The sequence below is a fragment of the Anneissia japonica genome, unplaced genomic scaffold, assembly GCF_011630105.1.
Source record: "Anneissia japonica isolate Jap-2015-1 unplaced genomic scaffold, ASM1163010v1 scaffold1929_len197191_cov155, whole genome shotgun sequence".
Classification (NCBI taxonomy): domain Eukaryota; kingdom Metazoa; phylum Echinodermata; class Crinoidea; order Comatulida; family Comatulidae; genus Anneissia; species Anneissia japonica.
The window spans coordinates 40129-57084 of record NW_022751890.1 but is presented as its reverse complement, the minus strand read 5'-3'; the positions used below and the strand labels follow the sequence as shown (position 1 = coordinate 57084).

General features: G+C 32.8%; 1 protein-coding gene across 1 annotated transcript in view; it reads right to left on the bottom strand.

Moving 5' to 3' along the window:
* LOC117121874 overlaps window positions 1-16956 on the bottom strand; it is a 63215-nt gene that overhangs the window by 31986 nt on the left and 14273 nt on the right. Inside the window, exons 15-20 of the mRNA XM_033267259.1 lie at window positions 16202-16327; window positions 15181-15240; window positions 13352-13384; window positions 13167-13245; window positions 12051-12188; window positions 11361-11471 (exon numbers count right to left, since the gene is read on the bottom strand). Coding sequence (XP_033123150.1) covers window positions 11361-11471; window positions 12051-12188; window positions 13167-13245; window positions 13352-13384; window positions 15181-15240; window positions 16202-16327 — 547 coding nt within the window. The remainder of the gene's footprint in view (window positions 1-11360; window positions 11472-12050; window positions 12189-13166; window positions 13246-13351; window positions 13385-15180; window positions 15241-16201; window positions 16328-16956) is intronic.

Below are 16956 nucleotides of genomic sequence, written 5' to 3'. Positions count from 1 at the left end.
TATATAAATTCGAGATGGCTGCCAATGTTTGCATTTACGTAATAAAAATGTCTTATTGATGTGCTGAACATGATGTAGAGGAAACTCTTTTCTTGTAGTTGCAGTAGCAATAAGCTCCCATGTACGGAGATATGTGGTTGCTTCAATAATGGCTGCAGGAACTTAGGAGAACACTTGCCACCAACACTTTCAGGAGATAATACTGTAACTGTACCAACCACTTTATTTGCACAATAGTATTTTTCATTGGTCGTTTTTTGTATTTGATCGCCATTTTGATTTTTTTTGTCATGACAAATCATATTTTGTATCTCAATCTTCGTGATTGCAATCTAGTTCATGTAACTTTAACATTATTTGCACGCTCAAAGTATATATTTTTTAATAATTTATTTATATTTAATTTTTTGTAATGGCGGCCATTTTGAATTTCAAAATGACCGACCTCTGTTGGATTTTGGTTTAAATCTAGGCTTATATGGTTTAAGACCTCTGTGGCAATCATTTGGACTTCAAACATTATTCGAAAGGCAAGGTTCTTTTGTCAAATATGTTAAATTTATTAGATATTTTACGTATTAGCGGCCATCTTGGATTTTACACCCTTAAACCTTTTTAGAAAAATGGCAACATATTTTTTTTTTATCACTTTAGACCCTAAAGACAAGATCATCTTGAATTTTGCTTTTAACAAAAAAATGACACGAAAATATATAGTGGCCTACACTAATTTAAAATAGCGGGGACCCAAAGAGGGACTTTCACAGGTGGAGGGTCTATACCATCGTTCCGAACCTGTGGTTCGAGGCCCAAACCGGTGCTGTATGGGTCGCGGAAAATTGTTGATGGGTCGCATAATCTCTTCATATCGTGAAACCTATACTTAATACGAACAAGGAAAAGTATGGCATGTGCGTCAGTTTACTTTTGTAATGCGTGCATTGTCGAAGTTTCATGTTAAAAAATACATTATTTAAACTTTTGGTATGACAACCTGAAAGTGTTATTTTTGTTCATTTCAATGTGCTTGACTTTCACCTGAAAAACATAACGAGAAAACATGTTTCTCTTCAAATAAATGTGTCTGTGTCTTCGCATTAATCACGATCTATAACTTATGGGTCACGACCCAATGTTTGAGTCGAGCAGACAATTAGATAGGTCGCATAATCTCTTTAGATCGTGAAAAAATACCTTATTGCAAACGAGAACTAACGAAATTAAATTACAGTAAACAAAAGTGCAATTAAAATGTGGCATGTGCGTCACTTTACTTTTGTAATCCTTAAGTTTACACAGTTTCATGTTAAAAAAATATACTATCAAAACATTTGTACTTCAGCTATGACAACCTGAAGTGTTAGTTTTTTTTTTCATTTCAACTGTGTTTGGCTTTCAGCTGAAAAATGTTTCAATTTAAGGTGTCTATGTCTTCGCAAAACCCATTCTTTTCTGGCAGCAAATCTAGGATTCCATGTATAGTAAAATGTCTATAAATCATTAATTTTTACAAATCATTAACGTATTTAAAAATTTGATAACTTATATGGTTTTGTTAAATTAGTAATTCAAAGTTTTATTTTAATTTTTAGGGGTATTAACTTGCTTTTATGGGTGATAGTATCGTCTAATACCAGCTATCCCTCGCGCGTATAAACGGGGGTCTATACCACTTTCAAACATGCTAAAGTTACACCTATTCACAAGTCTGGGCCACTATCTAACCACCCCATTATTCTACTGTCATCATATTCATATATATAGGACTGGTGACTGTCCTTGTAGAATGCAATATGCAAGGGTTATATAATCCTAATCTGGCTTATGCCGTCCAGTATATTATATATACAACCAGATTACAACAGTTTAATTACTATACTGGAACAGCCTTAAACGCCGGGAACGAGCGTAGATTTTTAAACCAATTTCTAAATACGCCATTTTGGAATTCATCCGAATTATGACTGTAAACACACGCTTTTATAGGGTTTTTGGATTCAAAATAGTACGTATACAGGTATGTATATCATGTCTTCCTCTAAACTGTTAGACTTAAAGTAACTCTAATGCTTTAAAAAACATTAAAGTTCAGTCTACCTAGGCCTAGACCAAGGCCCTCGGCATTAAACCTAGTTTAGGCCTAGATGAACAACTTTCAGCTCGATCATGTGTGGGGAAAAGCCGGACCTCGAGAATTATCATTCTCCAAGATTAAATTAAGCTATTATTTTGATAATATCAGCAGGAAATTTATACATTGAAACACCCCCAAAATGTTCACTGAATCCATTGTAGGAACTATTAGAGCATCAAGGCAATAACAATTTGAAACATATTTTCCAGTTTTTTAGTAAATAACACACACAATACCTGTCTCTTATACACATCTAGATGTGTATAAGAGACAGGATCTAACCCTCGTATGTTCTTAACATAAAAAAACAGTTCGCATACAACTAATAAATTAACTAAACGAACACAACCTACTAACAGATAACCAATCTGGTTTTCTAACCAATTTTTCTACTCTTAACACACTTACTAATACTACCGACATTTGGCTGCATAATATTAACGATGGCAAGATAACAGGAGTAGAATACGTCGATCTAAGAAATGCGTTCGACATGGTCAATCACCAAATTTTTCTTCGTAGGCTCTCCTTCTGTGGCATTAACAACATTGCACTTTCTTGCTTCACTTCATACCTTACTAACCGCACTCAACACTGTTCTTTAAAGAATAAAAAAACACATTTTCATCTTCCAAACTTCAAAATCGTGTAGACCTAACCATATACAATGTACCACCTCAAACACCACCCTCTCCATTGTTTCCCAGGGGTGCTGCCAGCGGCAGCCCCCAACCCCAACCCCGTCGGGGAGAGCTGGCCTCCCTGTCGGGGAGAAAAAGCACAATCTGTCGGGGAGAAAAAAATTATATGTATTTTCTACCTATTAGTACTCTAAAATCGATTAAATAAGCCTTTGAAACCCCTAAATTGTCAAAATTTTCGGGGGCCTCGTCCCCTCGACCACTTTCGTAACTTTTTAATCTAAGCAAGACCACGCCCACTTTCCTTTCGTCAGGGAAATCTGACCCCTTGTCTGGGCATTGGTCCCCGTCGGTGACCTCGCCCCCCTCCCGTCTGGACAATCCTGGCGCCACCCCTGTTGTTTCCAACAATAAACGTACCAACGGTACCTTTACCAAGTCGCGTGTCTTGACTTTAAAACTTTGGGGGGTGGGGAATTGCTCCAGACTATCTGACACGAAAACTTGAGATCAGACAGCAAATGCACATGTACATACTAATCTTCAAATATTCAAATCATCTTTCAGTTACCAAGCTCCATCATTCTGGAACACACTCCCACTTACCATCACCACCATACCAACATACAACTCAATTCAATTCTGTTTTATTCATCATCAAATAAAGAAAATTTACAAATAAAATGTATTTAAAAGTTAAAAGTAGGATAAAAAATGATACGGACATTAAAGACTCAAATGAGCTTGTAAAATGAAGACCATTTAAATAATATAAAAACACAAATTCACAACTACACAAGACAATACAACCTAACCTAACATAAAAATCAGAGGAAGTATTTCGAAAGCCAGCAAACCAATGACCCCGGACACTATTTCACACTTTTAGACTCAGAAAGTAAAGGTAAGACTATGTAATTATATTAAAGTTTTGATAAAATTCATAAAATGTATGATAAAATTCATGAAATAAATTATACAACTATAAAATTTTGAAAAAAAGTGGCAGGAATAAAAAGATAAAATTGAAAAAAAAAGTCGTAAAGAATGATAATGAAAAATTAAATAAAATTGATGAAAGCATAAAGTAAGTATTAAAACAAATTTAAAAATAGAAATAAAAAGAATAGTCAATTGCTAAGAACTTTTTTTTTTAATTGATAAAAGTAATTTATAAAAGTCAATTTTATTTTGAAATGATAAAGGCCAATAAAAACATGATAGAATACAACGGTATAAAAAGACAAGTAAATACTTTAGTATTTGATCAGTAGTGTGTTTTTTCAATTCTTTTTAAATATGGATAATGACATTGACTGTTTGAGATTTTTGTCAATGTCTATTCCCTATTTCAGGTGCAATATAGATAGCATTAAGACTAATAGTATATTTAATTTTTCTCTTTTTCGTCTTAAGTTCAGCTTTACCCCTTGTGTTATAATGGTGTTGATGGGTTTCATTTCCAAATATAGATACTAATCTAATATTAAGATCTTTTGTGACGAATTATAGCAACACCAATTTAATATGCGATGATATCATGGATCTTTAGGAGCCCATGTCTACGGAAAACAGACGATACACGCTCCCTATATTTTTAAAGGTGATAGCTCGAATTGCTTTTTTTGAAGACGTTTAATTTCACCAAGATATATGATTCGTACGTGCAGCCATATTATAATGCAATAGTTAAAAATTGGTTCAACAAGAGATCTATAGATAGTAAAAAGCATGAAAAGGAAAGAAATGTCTTGCCTTATATAGTATTCCGATGTACATAGATTTTTTTTGAGATAAAACTTATATGTTCTTTAGGAGTTACGTGTTCGTCTATGATTATCCCAATACATTTTGTGACGTTTGCTCTGTAAACTTCTTTACCATCAATAAATATTGTAATAGGGTCTGTGTCGACATTAGGTTTCTTACTACGAAAGATCATAATTAGTCTTGCTTATGTTCAAAGACATTTTGTTGCATTTAAATCATTCATTTATTTTAGACATTTCAGTAATTAGGTCCCCTATAAGGTTAATTTAAGTATTTAAGTTCTTGTGAGATAATAACATATTTGTGTCATCAGTAAATAAAATGAAAGACAAAATTTTCGAACAATTAAAATATTATTGACATAAAGTATGAATAACAGAGGTCCAATAATGGAACATTGGGGCACACCATACTCAATATTGCACATACTAGACTTAACGTCATCAACGACAGTGTATAGTCTAACTTTAAAATACACCTCATTCAACACATTTTAAACAATTTTTATTCTCCATTTCCATAGCTATTTTCTAGGTGTGTTTGCTTTTTTTTCGTATACATCTTATTCTTATTTTTGCATTGCTACTTGGATCGTTTTATATTGTTTTTAATGGTTATATATTTCTGTATTATAATTCTTTATTTTGTATTTCATTCACTGATTCATTTTTTTTTCTAAATCTATTTATTCCATCATTTATGCTGTATTGAAATATTATTATAAATTGTGAAATAGGCTATATTTTTATATAAATTATTTATTTTTGTATTTAAGTAATTGCTGTACTGAAATATAATTATAAATTGTTATATAGTCTATATTTTGTGTATTTCGTGTATGCCTAGAAATTTAGTGAACTTTAGTGATAAGACAATTGTGAACAATTATATGTGTTTAAATTCAGACAGGATACCGACAATTACCTCGTTTCTAAAAATCCAATGTCGTCCTTCTTAGTAACACTAGCCTGTTTTGTCACAAATGGTCATAAAAGTTCAAGTAACGCAAGTTTTTGTTGAATTCTAACATGAATATTGGCCAATCAACTAAAGGAGACTGTGGGGCTCAACAAATTATAAAAAACCAAGATATATTATATGTGGTTTTTGTAACCACCTGTCTAGTCTCTTGGGGCCCTTCACTTGCTCTTTCTCTCAGCGAATACCATTTTAATACATTAAGCTCGTACATTATTTACACGATCAAAATAACAAAATGCTCTTCCTTTGGTCGCTTTGTACTTTCACGAAAGGTTGCTTCAATTCAAATAAGGCCCTTAGGACTAGTGGACATTCTCACCCTACACTCAGATCCCTTCTATAATATATAAATTAAACCGGTAATGAGTATATTTTTATCCCCAATTCATTTGACTTAATGGGAATTAATACATGATGAGTTTCATATAACAAAGATAAACATTTCTTTACAATACAGTAAAAATACTCAGAACAATTATTAAACAATGACAAAATACTTTGATAGTAAAATGATAAATATGGCCAGTGTGATCACCCTGTCATTTGGAGCCATGATTCTCAATAGCGACTGACATAATATTGTAACTGATTTTATAACACGAATAAATACAAATAATTTCAAATACTTTTATTCAAATACATCGAACACATGCTTTATCTACATACGCAAAATGCATGGGCTAAATAGACCTTTCCGGAGTGTCAATCAAACTTAACAACTGACAAATCAGAACAGCGCTAGGAATGCGCGCGCGTCTTACAAACACACGTGTTGTCCCACAAATGCACGTGTTCGCGTATGTTTTAGGCTACGTTCAGACCTATCAGATACGCCAGGCGTATCTAACGCCGGGCGTACGTTAATCCATGGCGTAACTAGCGAGATGTCCAGACTGGGCGATTAATGAACGCTAGCGTAAGTATTCGCGCGAAATATTCGTATTCGTAATTCGTCAGGAACGGATTCCGTAAAATATTTATGTTAAAATTACTTCTGTGTTCATTATAATTTTGTCTAAAGATTGACTGGTTCGACTATAAAGCTAAGTCAATGTAAAACAGAAAAATACTCAGATTTTGGATTCATTTTTCGAATAGTTAACCCTCGTTAACCCTAAAATGACTTAGTTTATTATAATCCTTAATCATTTATTAATTAATATCTGTTAAAATTAGAATGGGCGAATTTAGGCCAATTTATGAAAATTGAAGTTGAAATATACTATACTATTATAGGTCATGTAAATGTTCCATTAAATTCGAAACTTTTCTTTTATATTTTATGAGAGATGAATGTATTAGCTTCAAAATAAAAAAGATTGCGCAGTCATAGTGATTGACAGTATGTAGTGCGCATTGAGAAAAGAAGGTGCTCTCCATTTCGTCATGTTCAATTTTTTGGTCAACTATGCTGAAAACTTGATGGCGGGGAACACATGGGACTTCAAAGGCATCGCGCAAACGTTCTTTACGCGCTGCGGCAACTTTGATCTTGGTTCATTTGCATAGCGCTGCATGCGCGTGGCTTTGCCGAGTGATCTCCTTCTCAATAATACCTCGTTTTAACACTGCTGTCTTTTTGGGACCTAAGCAACAATATCCAAGGGGCGGAGCTTAGCGGAAAGGTCCATTAGTGCCGCACCTTCACTAAAATGATGCCACTCGAGTATAGGGTACATTTTTTTTAACTTTTTGGGGTTTCAGTAATATGTTAGTGAAACTAGGCTAATTATTGTGAATTTTGAATATAAACATCAAACATAGGATTGGTATTATCATTTTGAATGTGTATAACTTCATAAGTATAATAATTCTGTCTGATTTTATTATTCAGCTATTTTATATATTACTGTACATTTATATGTTCACAGTTAAGTGCTACGCAACACACTAAGATTTGATATGTTTCTTTACTATAGGCCTACTTTCGGCTGCAACCAGAGCCTCTCGCAAGCTTACCTCAGGTTCACTAATGTAAGTTGAAGATGTGATTTACACAAGCTCAAGTCGTTATCATGATACATAATTTTACATTAAATATACCACACCGTTACCGTAAGTGTGTATCATTTGATTTAGTTAGCAGTCCATGTAATGTAAATATTATACAAATATCTTCCTGATTTACTGTAACAAATACATAATGGTTATTGAAGGCGCTAATCATTTACACAATGTATTTGTGTACTATGAAATGCATTTATAACGCAACATTTATCATAGATTGCAGCTTTTTAATTATTTTGATCGTACGCGTAAACTAAAGCATACAAATACATATCTTAAATATAACGAGCAAAAGTATGTCATCATCATGAGCAATTAATATCAGTGAGTACTATCACAATTGTTATATTTTGTTGCTTACCTTATTATATTTCAACGCATTTTTACCTTACTCTATGCATTTCACTTGTAACTCATTATAGTATAGCAACAGTACTAAACAGATATATTGGAAAAGTTTGTTTTTTTTTTGTTTTTTTTTTGTTTTTTTTGTTTTTTTTAATTGTTATTTTACTGTATATAGCCTTTAATGTTTTCTGTTAATGCTGTGAATGTTTAGACCTATAACTTTATTCATCTATAATTTCCGAAAAGACAATTTGTAATATAATTTATTTCTTCGCATCAAAAAGTAGTTTTGGTCAAGAGAATAAGTCCTTCTACTATCATAGGAATTGAACCCAGGACTCTGGAATTAGAGGACAAGCATTTTAATCACTAAAACCAGGCACTCACTGCGCCCGACGGTCGTCGGCCGACGCGATTCTATGAAGAAACCAACGCGAAGACTCACGCGTAACTGATCGTTTTTAATGAAGATCCGTTCAGACGACCACCGACAATCAGCAGACGGCGTCGCGTCTAGGGCTCACAGGAAGAAGCGGAGTTGGATTCGTCGTGCGACGGTCGTACGACGCAGTGAGTGCCCGGCTTTATCTCCACTCAAATAATTTGACTCTGATCTGATTATCTTCGCACCACATCTAGGGCAAAATACTCTCCTCCGTCATAGGAGGTGTTAACGCTTTGTTCATTACTGCTTATGACACTGTCGAGGTCGCTGGCTAGATTTTCAAATGACGGTCTGCTCTCAGGTGTAGTATGCCAACATGCATTCATAACAGAGTATCTGAAATTAAAATGTTCATCATTAATCATTATGGTATGTAGTAATTATTATCATTTTGTTACATTATAAATATATCATCCTCCTCTCATCTATCATTATTATCATTATACTATAGAATAACATTTTCAACATCATTATCATGATAATCACAATCCTCGATTCTTCATTGTCATTATTATCTTAATTATCATCATCACAATTATTAACAATGCGCTCACTTTTACTGTGTCAAATTATACATAAGGAACAAATCTGTTGATGATACTGACTATCTGGTCGAGAGGTCAATCACAAAACTATGTAGTTTACCGTATTTTACCGTAGAGGTTCCAATAAGTGAATCTTGAATATTCCGCACTTAAATAAACACCACACCAAAGATATGTTTTCCCTATTAAGTAACGCTGTCCTCTAATATTAGAGAGCTTTCAATTGCACGACGACGGTAGGACGTAGAACGTTAAACAACCGATTTATCGAGGATTAAATAATCGGGCCTACTATCTATAGGGCCTATAGTATTTGACATTCAAATCCGTAGCGTGACTTAATTTATGGGAGGTTAGTTTTAGTGGAAAGTGGACCATTTGGAAAATTTAACCATTATACAATATTGTAATAATTATTGTTATCTGGAAGAAATGCCGACTTGAAATTCTTCTAAATTGTATGATCTCAGATACTCTAGAGAACTATGTAAATATATCTACGAATATCAATTTCCCGTTTTTAAATGCGGACCTTCTCCAGTTTTGGGGGGATCGTCCCCCTTAACCCTCAAGCTACGGGCCTGCCATGGTACCATTTTTATGTTTTTCCATTTTTTTTTTCTTTTTAATTTATATTTTGCATAACTGGATTTTTATTTCTAATGTTAAGTACATTGAGGCTTTCAATAAATGCACTTAAGCAATATCAAACTATTAATATTATTATTATTATTATTATTATTATTATTATTATTATTATTATATTTTCACAAAAATTAATTATAATAAGCGCCGCTCTCGAACAAGTAAATGGTCTCCAGTAACTGCTGCACTGAAGCCTCCTAATCATGTATGCTTACTACTGGAACATTTACATTAAACCTAGAAAATAAATCACCACACTTGCAATTCGTTGGAGATGTTTTCAGGTTTTTTCAGCCGCAGGCCTGCGCTTACTTTCTCGACAACTGTGTTAATCGACATTTTTCCATATGGTTTTGATCCTGTGTGAGAAAAACATGTAATATTAAATACCGGTATATAAGTAATATAAATGTACGATTTACTACAATGAAAATAAGCTTGCCCTTCCCAATTTTATTGTGTGCTTTTATCCTTGAATATTATTTTTGTATTTAAGATTGGGAATTTTGTTTAAATTCTTAATTGCGCCCTCTCTAGTTACAGCGGAATTTTGATGGCTTTTATTCGAGGCGAATTTTTTTTATTCCTTTTGATTTGGTCCTGGATGGTAGCTGCCAAAGTTGAAATGAACCTCCTGAATGTTTTATAAATAATTATAATTTTTTGCTTTTCTCTATAATGAAAAAAGTTTATTTATATCTTATGAAATTATTCAGAAGAAGCATGTTCCGTGATGGAAGAAAGTCAGTAGCGAAGATTTATTTATAGATTTTCATTTTTGATGTTCTTAACGTATATAAAATATCACATAAAGACTAGTATTTTGATACTTATGTACAGGTAGATACATTATCTTATTATGTTCGTATAATTAAAAGTTCGATAGAGTAGATTTGATGCAAGTCTCACTCTCATTTTTGCTCCTTCTAATGTTATTAATGCGTTGTCTACGGTAACTAATATCATGTGGAAATATCGATGACGAATATGTGTATTATAATATCATATATACATGTAACTAGGCATAGGCCTATATTTTACAGTATTATTATTCAAATAGTTATATATCTTAAATATTATTATAATAATTAATTATAACTGCTATTATTAACAACATTGATAATAAATTGCTTAGTTATTATTAAAAGATATTTCATATTCACTGTTTCATTATCCAGAAAGATGTGTATAAGAGACAGTACATACATACATACATACATACATACATACATACACACACATATATATATATATATATATATATATATTATATATAGATGGAATACTATCAAAACAAATTGCATATGCCTACGTCCTTATGTTTTTTTAATACAAACATATTCATCGCGAAAACAAGTTCTTTGACACGAGTCAATGAGACCCACAACAGTTTCAGCTAAGTATTCTAAAATTACCACCGTCACATGGCTTAAAATCTAGACATAGAGTGTGGCCTAGTTTAGGCTAAGTAACTATATGCCTATACAATTGTTTCAGGTTGAGTATCCAAACACGTTTGAATCGATTGTTGACATCAGTAGACTTTTCAAACACCTTGTTAGACAACCCTACAGAATGTCTTAATGAGAGCAGACATGTTCCATTAACTAACGATGGATATACATCACTAAAGTCTTGTTAAAAACAAAAACAAAAATCCGTAGGCCTACTCTTTGACACCTGGGAATGTAGAAACGCTCTTGTCGTGATTATAGTTGATTCATCATTATACAGCATTTATTATGTACGTTTTGGCTTCTCTTTAGCAATTTTGCTACCAGATTTATAGGTAAAGGTAAAAGATAAAAAACAACCAACAAGAATCGTTCAATATCTATACATACCCCTGATGCTTGTAAAGCCAAGTAATCGGATAATGTTTTCACGCCATGGCAACAGCCTCATCATCTTTATTTCGTGCAACATTCTTTCCTTTTCCTTGACATTATGATCCTCTACGTATATAAATTTGGAATATCGTTTGAACATAATGTGATGTAATAATTAATTGTGCCACAATTAACAATAAAAGAAAAAAACCACATTACCAAAAGAAAAATCAAAAGAAACATATTAACAACAACGATTGCGAACAGGTTCCGGTCCGTTTGCCACCAAGTCTTTTGCACCTAGGTATAGCATAAGTCCTAGAATTTATTTTATCTGTAATGTAGCCCTATCAAATCCTAAAGGACATTTTTTTTAATTAATTTAGAATTTTAGACATCTTACAAATATCTTGTTAAAAAAACAAAAGTTGACTTTAAGCAAATCAAAAATCAGGTATGTCAAATAATTTATGAAAACTAATTTTAGATTAAGTACAGACCTCATCTAAATTTCTGATATAGTTTCTTGTATTTTTATGTTGTCCCTGGTCACTGTTACTATAACTCAAATTCAGCCTCAAGGTCCAGTTATGCTTTATTAATATTCATTTTATTATGGGGCTTGCATTGAACTTCACATTGATATTTAGGCCTAGTTATAGAATTCAAAACCTGAAATATGGAATTGAAGGGCAAGCATCTTACCTTTTAGAGTCTTGATAACGACGTTTGTTAGACCAAAGCTGGGAACTTTACCTCTACACACCCGGGAATGGTTTCCTTCCAGGATTACGTTATATTTGTGTAAATCGTCCGGGTGCATCTCATTTACTGTATTGTTTTCTATAAATATTATACAAATTGTCATTAAACAATATCGATAGAAAGTGTCTATTGTACCTTGTATCTTATACGTAGGCCTAAAGGTTTGTTTTTTGAATTGTTAACAACAAGTTAACAATTTAAAATTTTACAAGCGAAATAAATAGATTGATACACGTATTCTGTCGGTGGACAAACAGAAGAAAACCTTTAAATATTCAACTCAAATATCGAAAGGCTTGTTAAAAACCAAGAGTAAAATGATAGAAATGCTTTAAGTGTCACTGGAAGTGTTTTAATTACTTTTTCATTTTCCAGAATACAAATCAAGGTACACATTTTTAAAATTCAATAGTGTCTGTCTTAAATTAATAATCTGTATATTACTACAAAATGAGTAAATTAATTTCAAAATTTTAAGATTTTTTTTTTACTCATTTTCAGATTAAGATTACTGTATTTTAAGATCACCCTACCCATTCCAGTGTCAATAACGGAAGATAGGAAAGAGTTTTTTTTATGTGTCATTATTATTGTCATAGAAAATATGTTCTTGTTCTTATTTTTATTTTTAAAGTTAAAAACTAACCTAATTGTACACGTATCAATAACAAATATTATATTTTATTGTTCCAGTTCAGTTGTTTGGCACAGAAATTTAAAACTATATTTGATTTAATTATGCTAATCAAACATTAAACTGCAGTGCAGTGACTCCATAGAGTGCATACCTCCACTTTGTGCTTTGATAACTGAATACAACAAGCATGGCGTTTATGGCGATACCATTATTTCTTATTATGCAAATGGGGTAAGTTTGAGATATTTCTTAAATATCTCTGATCTTCGCTTTATTCATGAGAATTTCCACCCAAAAATTGAATCTATCCTAATATATATCTACTGTACATAATGATCCATTCATTAGTTTTTGCTTAATCCTGCAAACAGTCAGACAGATAAACAATGAATACATAACCTCCTTGAATGACTAAATACCTTGTGCAAATGGTACGCCATACTCGTCTTCTTTCATTGTTGACAAATAGGGCACGTATACATGATTAGATTCCACCTCCTAAAAAATCAAACACATCTCGTATCAAGTGAGGTTTTGAATTATATCGAAACCACTTGTTAATTACATAAAATTAAATAATCATGTAGTTAATTCTATGTCTTACATTATGTTCAGTGTTATCTCCAAACACTTGAGGCTGAAATAGCAGAAATACAAAATAATTATAATATTAATAATGTAATAATCATGATATCTCGATTTACTATGTTTAGGCCTATTTGTAAAAATGAACATAATGCTTTTCCTCATTGTCAAAATGACAATTGATGTTGAGATTTTAAATTATATAGAAAATCGTTAAAAATGATAAAGTAAAATAATACATGGAAAAAGTAAAATCATAATAAAGGAAATCAACAAGTAAAGGAATAAACATGGAAATTAACTCGACGTCAGTGAGGCTCGAACTATATCTGTAGAGGTAATACCAGAGAGTTGTTATTTAACAACTCCCTGGTATACCGAGGGTGATGTGGGGAACTATAGCGCCAAAGGACTCACCTCTGCCGACGTTAACATTACAAGTTTATTAATATTCAAAATATTTAGAATAAGGTCTTATCTTAAAATGCACATCTTTGTTACATGGTTTTTGGACAGTTTGATTATTTTTATACTTAATGTTTTACACTATTCGGGAATATACACATACTTATATTGTATTTAATAGCAGTTTCTAATAGAAAGTAAAATGCTGCGAGTATGTAATTCATGTAAATACTAATAGATACTTCCGTACATAAAAGGATGTAATGATTTTTAATTTTAGTATTAAAGGTTGGTAGAAATGTATGATTGGGTGACTTATAAGAATGGGTTTCAAAAATTTGTTTACAATGCTACAAAACAACATAATAATATAGTAATAAACATGTTAGTAGTCGATCTTGTTTCATTGTTAACCACAATAGGCTTCACAGTATTTAAATATGTAAAAAACAAGTGTTATCCACAATAGCCTTCACAGTATTTAAATCCGTTTTAACAAAAAATATATATACAATTTTTAAATATTTTATCAATATTTAAAACTGTTCAAAAAAAGTGGCTAAATGAAGAACATGCCTCACATAAATTTAAATATGGTTTATGCATATCGTGCTTCTCAGTATTAAACTCTTTAAATAAAATAATGCTTTATCTACAATATGATTTTCATTTTTTAAATGAATGCTTTATCCACAATATGTTTTTCAGTATAAAATAAATTCTTTATCAACAATATGCTTTTTAATGTTTAAACTTGTTTAAATACTAGGGTATTTAAACCGGTTTCGATATAGTATCTTCATCAGGTAAATGACCTTATCTCAGATTATTTCGTCATCGGACGATGTCATCCGATGACGTGCACCCTTTGTTGGTATTTGAGGTCCTCTGTCCGCGGGGTCCTCTGTTCCCTGGCTGGTGAAGAAGGTCATCGTAAATATGTGATAACTTGAGGGCTTCTTATCTCCATCCATGTTGTTACTTTTTCCTTTGCGATGGCGTATACTTGGGAGAAACTGGAAGACCTCTACATCAGACTAGCCAAACATAAAGCAAACATAGGTGCATGTGTAAATTAACATAAGATTGAAGCACAATATTTGTTACCAAATTCACACATAAAAGCTGTTTTACTAACATATATATTCAATATAATTTCGATTACTATTATTTTATGAGATATTTTATTAGATGTTGATTTATTAGTAAGATATTTGGATATCAATACACCTACCTCCAAATATTAGGTTAGGCCTAGCCTCAATTAGAAGAGACTAGCCTTCAGCCTAATTAATTATAAGCCCAACCATAGCTATCCTCAAATACTCATAAACAGGACACAATCACACTATAGAAACACCACTAATATGATGACCATAATCAACACTTCTAGCATTAATTAGGCAATACGGACACATAAGTGTTTGAAAATACAGTACTTACCAAATCAATTTCACAGGACACATGTGAAACTGACAAACTAATACATGTGCAACAAACAATCTGCAAACGAAAGTACATGATTGTGTAAATTAACATTTAAGATTGAAGCGCAATATTTGTTACCAAATTCACACATAAAAGCTGTTTTACTAACATATATAATCAATATAATTACCGATTACTATTATTTTATTCGATAAAAATCATTTCATGGTAAAAATAATTTCTGCTAGGTAGAGAAGCTAATGGAATACCTTATATTAGTTTACACCTAGGCCTAGCCTCAAATTGAAAGACGTTCAGGACACAATCACACTGATCTAAACATAACTAAAATTATCATAACCTTAACACTTCTAAGACTTGACATAATAAATGTTTGAAAATGGAATACTTACCGATTCAATTCTAACTCTAAACGAACACATCCGACACCGTCAAGCTCTAAACTGACAACAATGACTGACGCTGCTGGGACCATGTGGATCTCGAAAAGGCTCCGAAACGCACTCGAATTTTATCGCGCTTTCGGGCTGAAAACCAAAAACGATCCAACGCTCTCCAAAAAAATCATCTCGAGTCTTGAAAAAATCGAGATTTTTACTGGCGTACGTCGAAATTAGTGTCGCTGCTCGTCTGGTGACTTGCAGCAATAAGCATTTACCGCAAGGCGATTTAGAGTTATCTCTTCAAGCAGGAGCGGATCCAGAAATGTCAAAAAGGGTGGGGAGAAAAGTTGGGCCGATCGAGACAACACTGTCCTAGGCATGTCCCCGCTGTCTGGAGGCATGCCCCCGCGAAATTGTTGTGTTCTAGACGCCCGAACAAAACATTTTTTTCTCTCTTTTTTTCTTTTTTTTTTCTTTTTTCTTTTTACCTCCCAAGGGCCGCCCCCCCCCCCCCCTAAATCCGCCCCTGTCAAGTGCAGCATATATTGAATAATATATCTTTAGCCTGATTGCAAGTAAGGAATATAATCTGGTAAGATATGTAAGATATGTGTAAAACACCATAGACTTACATTGTGTCGCTTAGTAGTTTTCTTTAACAACACTAGGCCCACAACAAGGAAGATCACAAACACTACAGCACCACCTCCAGCAATGCATATTATGTGTACAATGCTCAAACCGTTTGCGTCAGGTACCTAAAGTAAAAGCCATATATGCATATAATTAATAAAAATAATAACATTTGTTAAAGTCATAAAACAAATTAATTACAATGTTTAATCGATATCTTACATTGGTGTCGGCTGGATTTTCATTTCCCGTGTTATCTCCAAACTTTTGAGTGGCAGTGGAGGTAGTGGTGATGGTAGTGATTGTAGTGGTGGTAGTAGTGACAGTAGTACCATGGAGGTATTATTGAGAAGGAGATCACTCGAAACAGCTACGCGCACGCAGCGCTATGCAAATGAACCAAGATCAAAGCAGCCGCAGCGCGTGAAGAACGTTTGCGCGATGCCTTTGAAGTCCCATGTGTTCCCCGCCATCAAATTTTCAGCAGGCATTGTTTACCAAAAAATTGAATATGGCGAAATGGAGAGCACCGTCTTTTCTCGATGCGCACTACATACAGTCAATCACTATGGCTGCGCAATCGTTTCCATTTTGAAGCTGATACATTTATCTCTCATAAAATATCAAACATATTAATATTTTCCACCAAAAAAGTTTCGAATTTAATAGAACATTTACATGACCTTTAAAAGTACGGTATAGTATATTTCAACTTCAATTTCCATAAATTGGCCAAAATTTGCTAATTCTAATT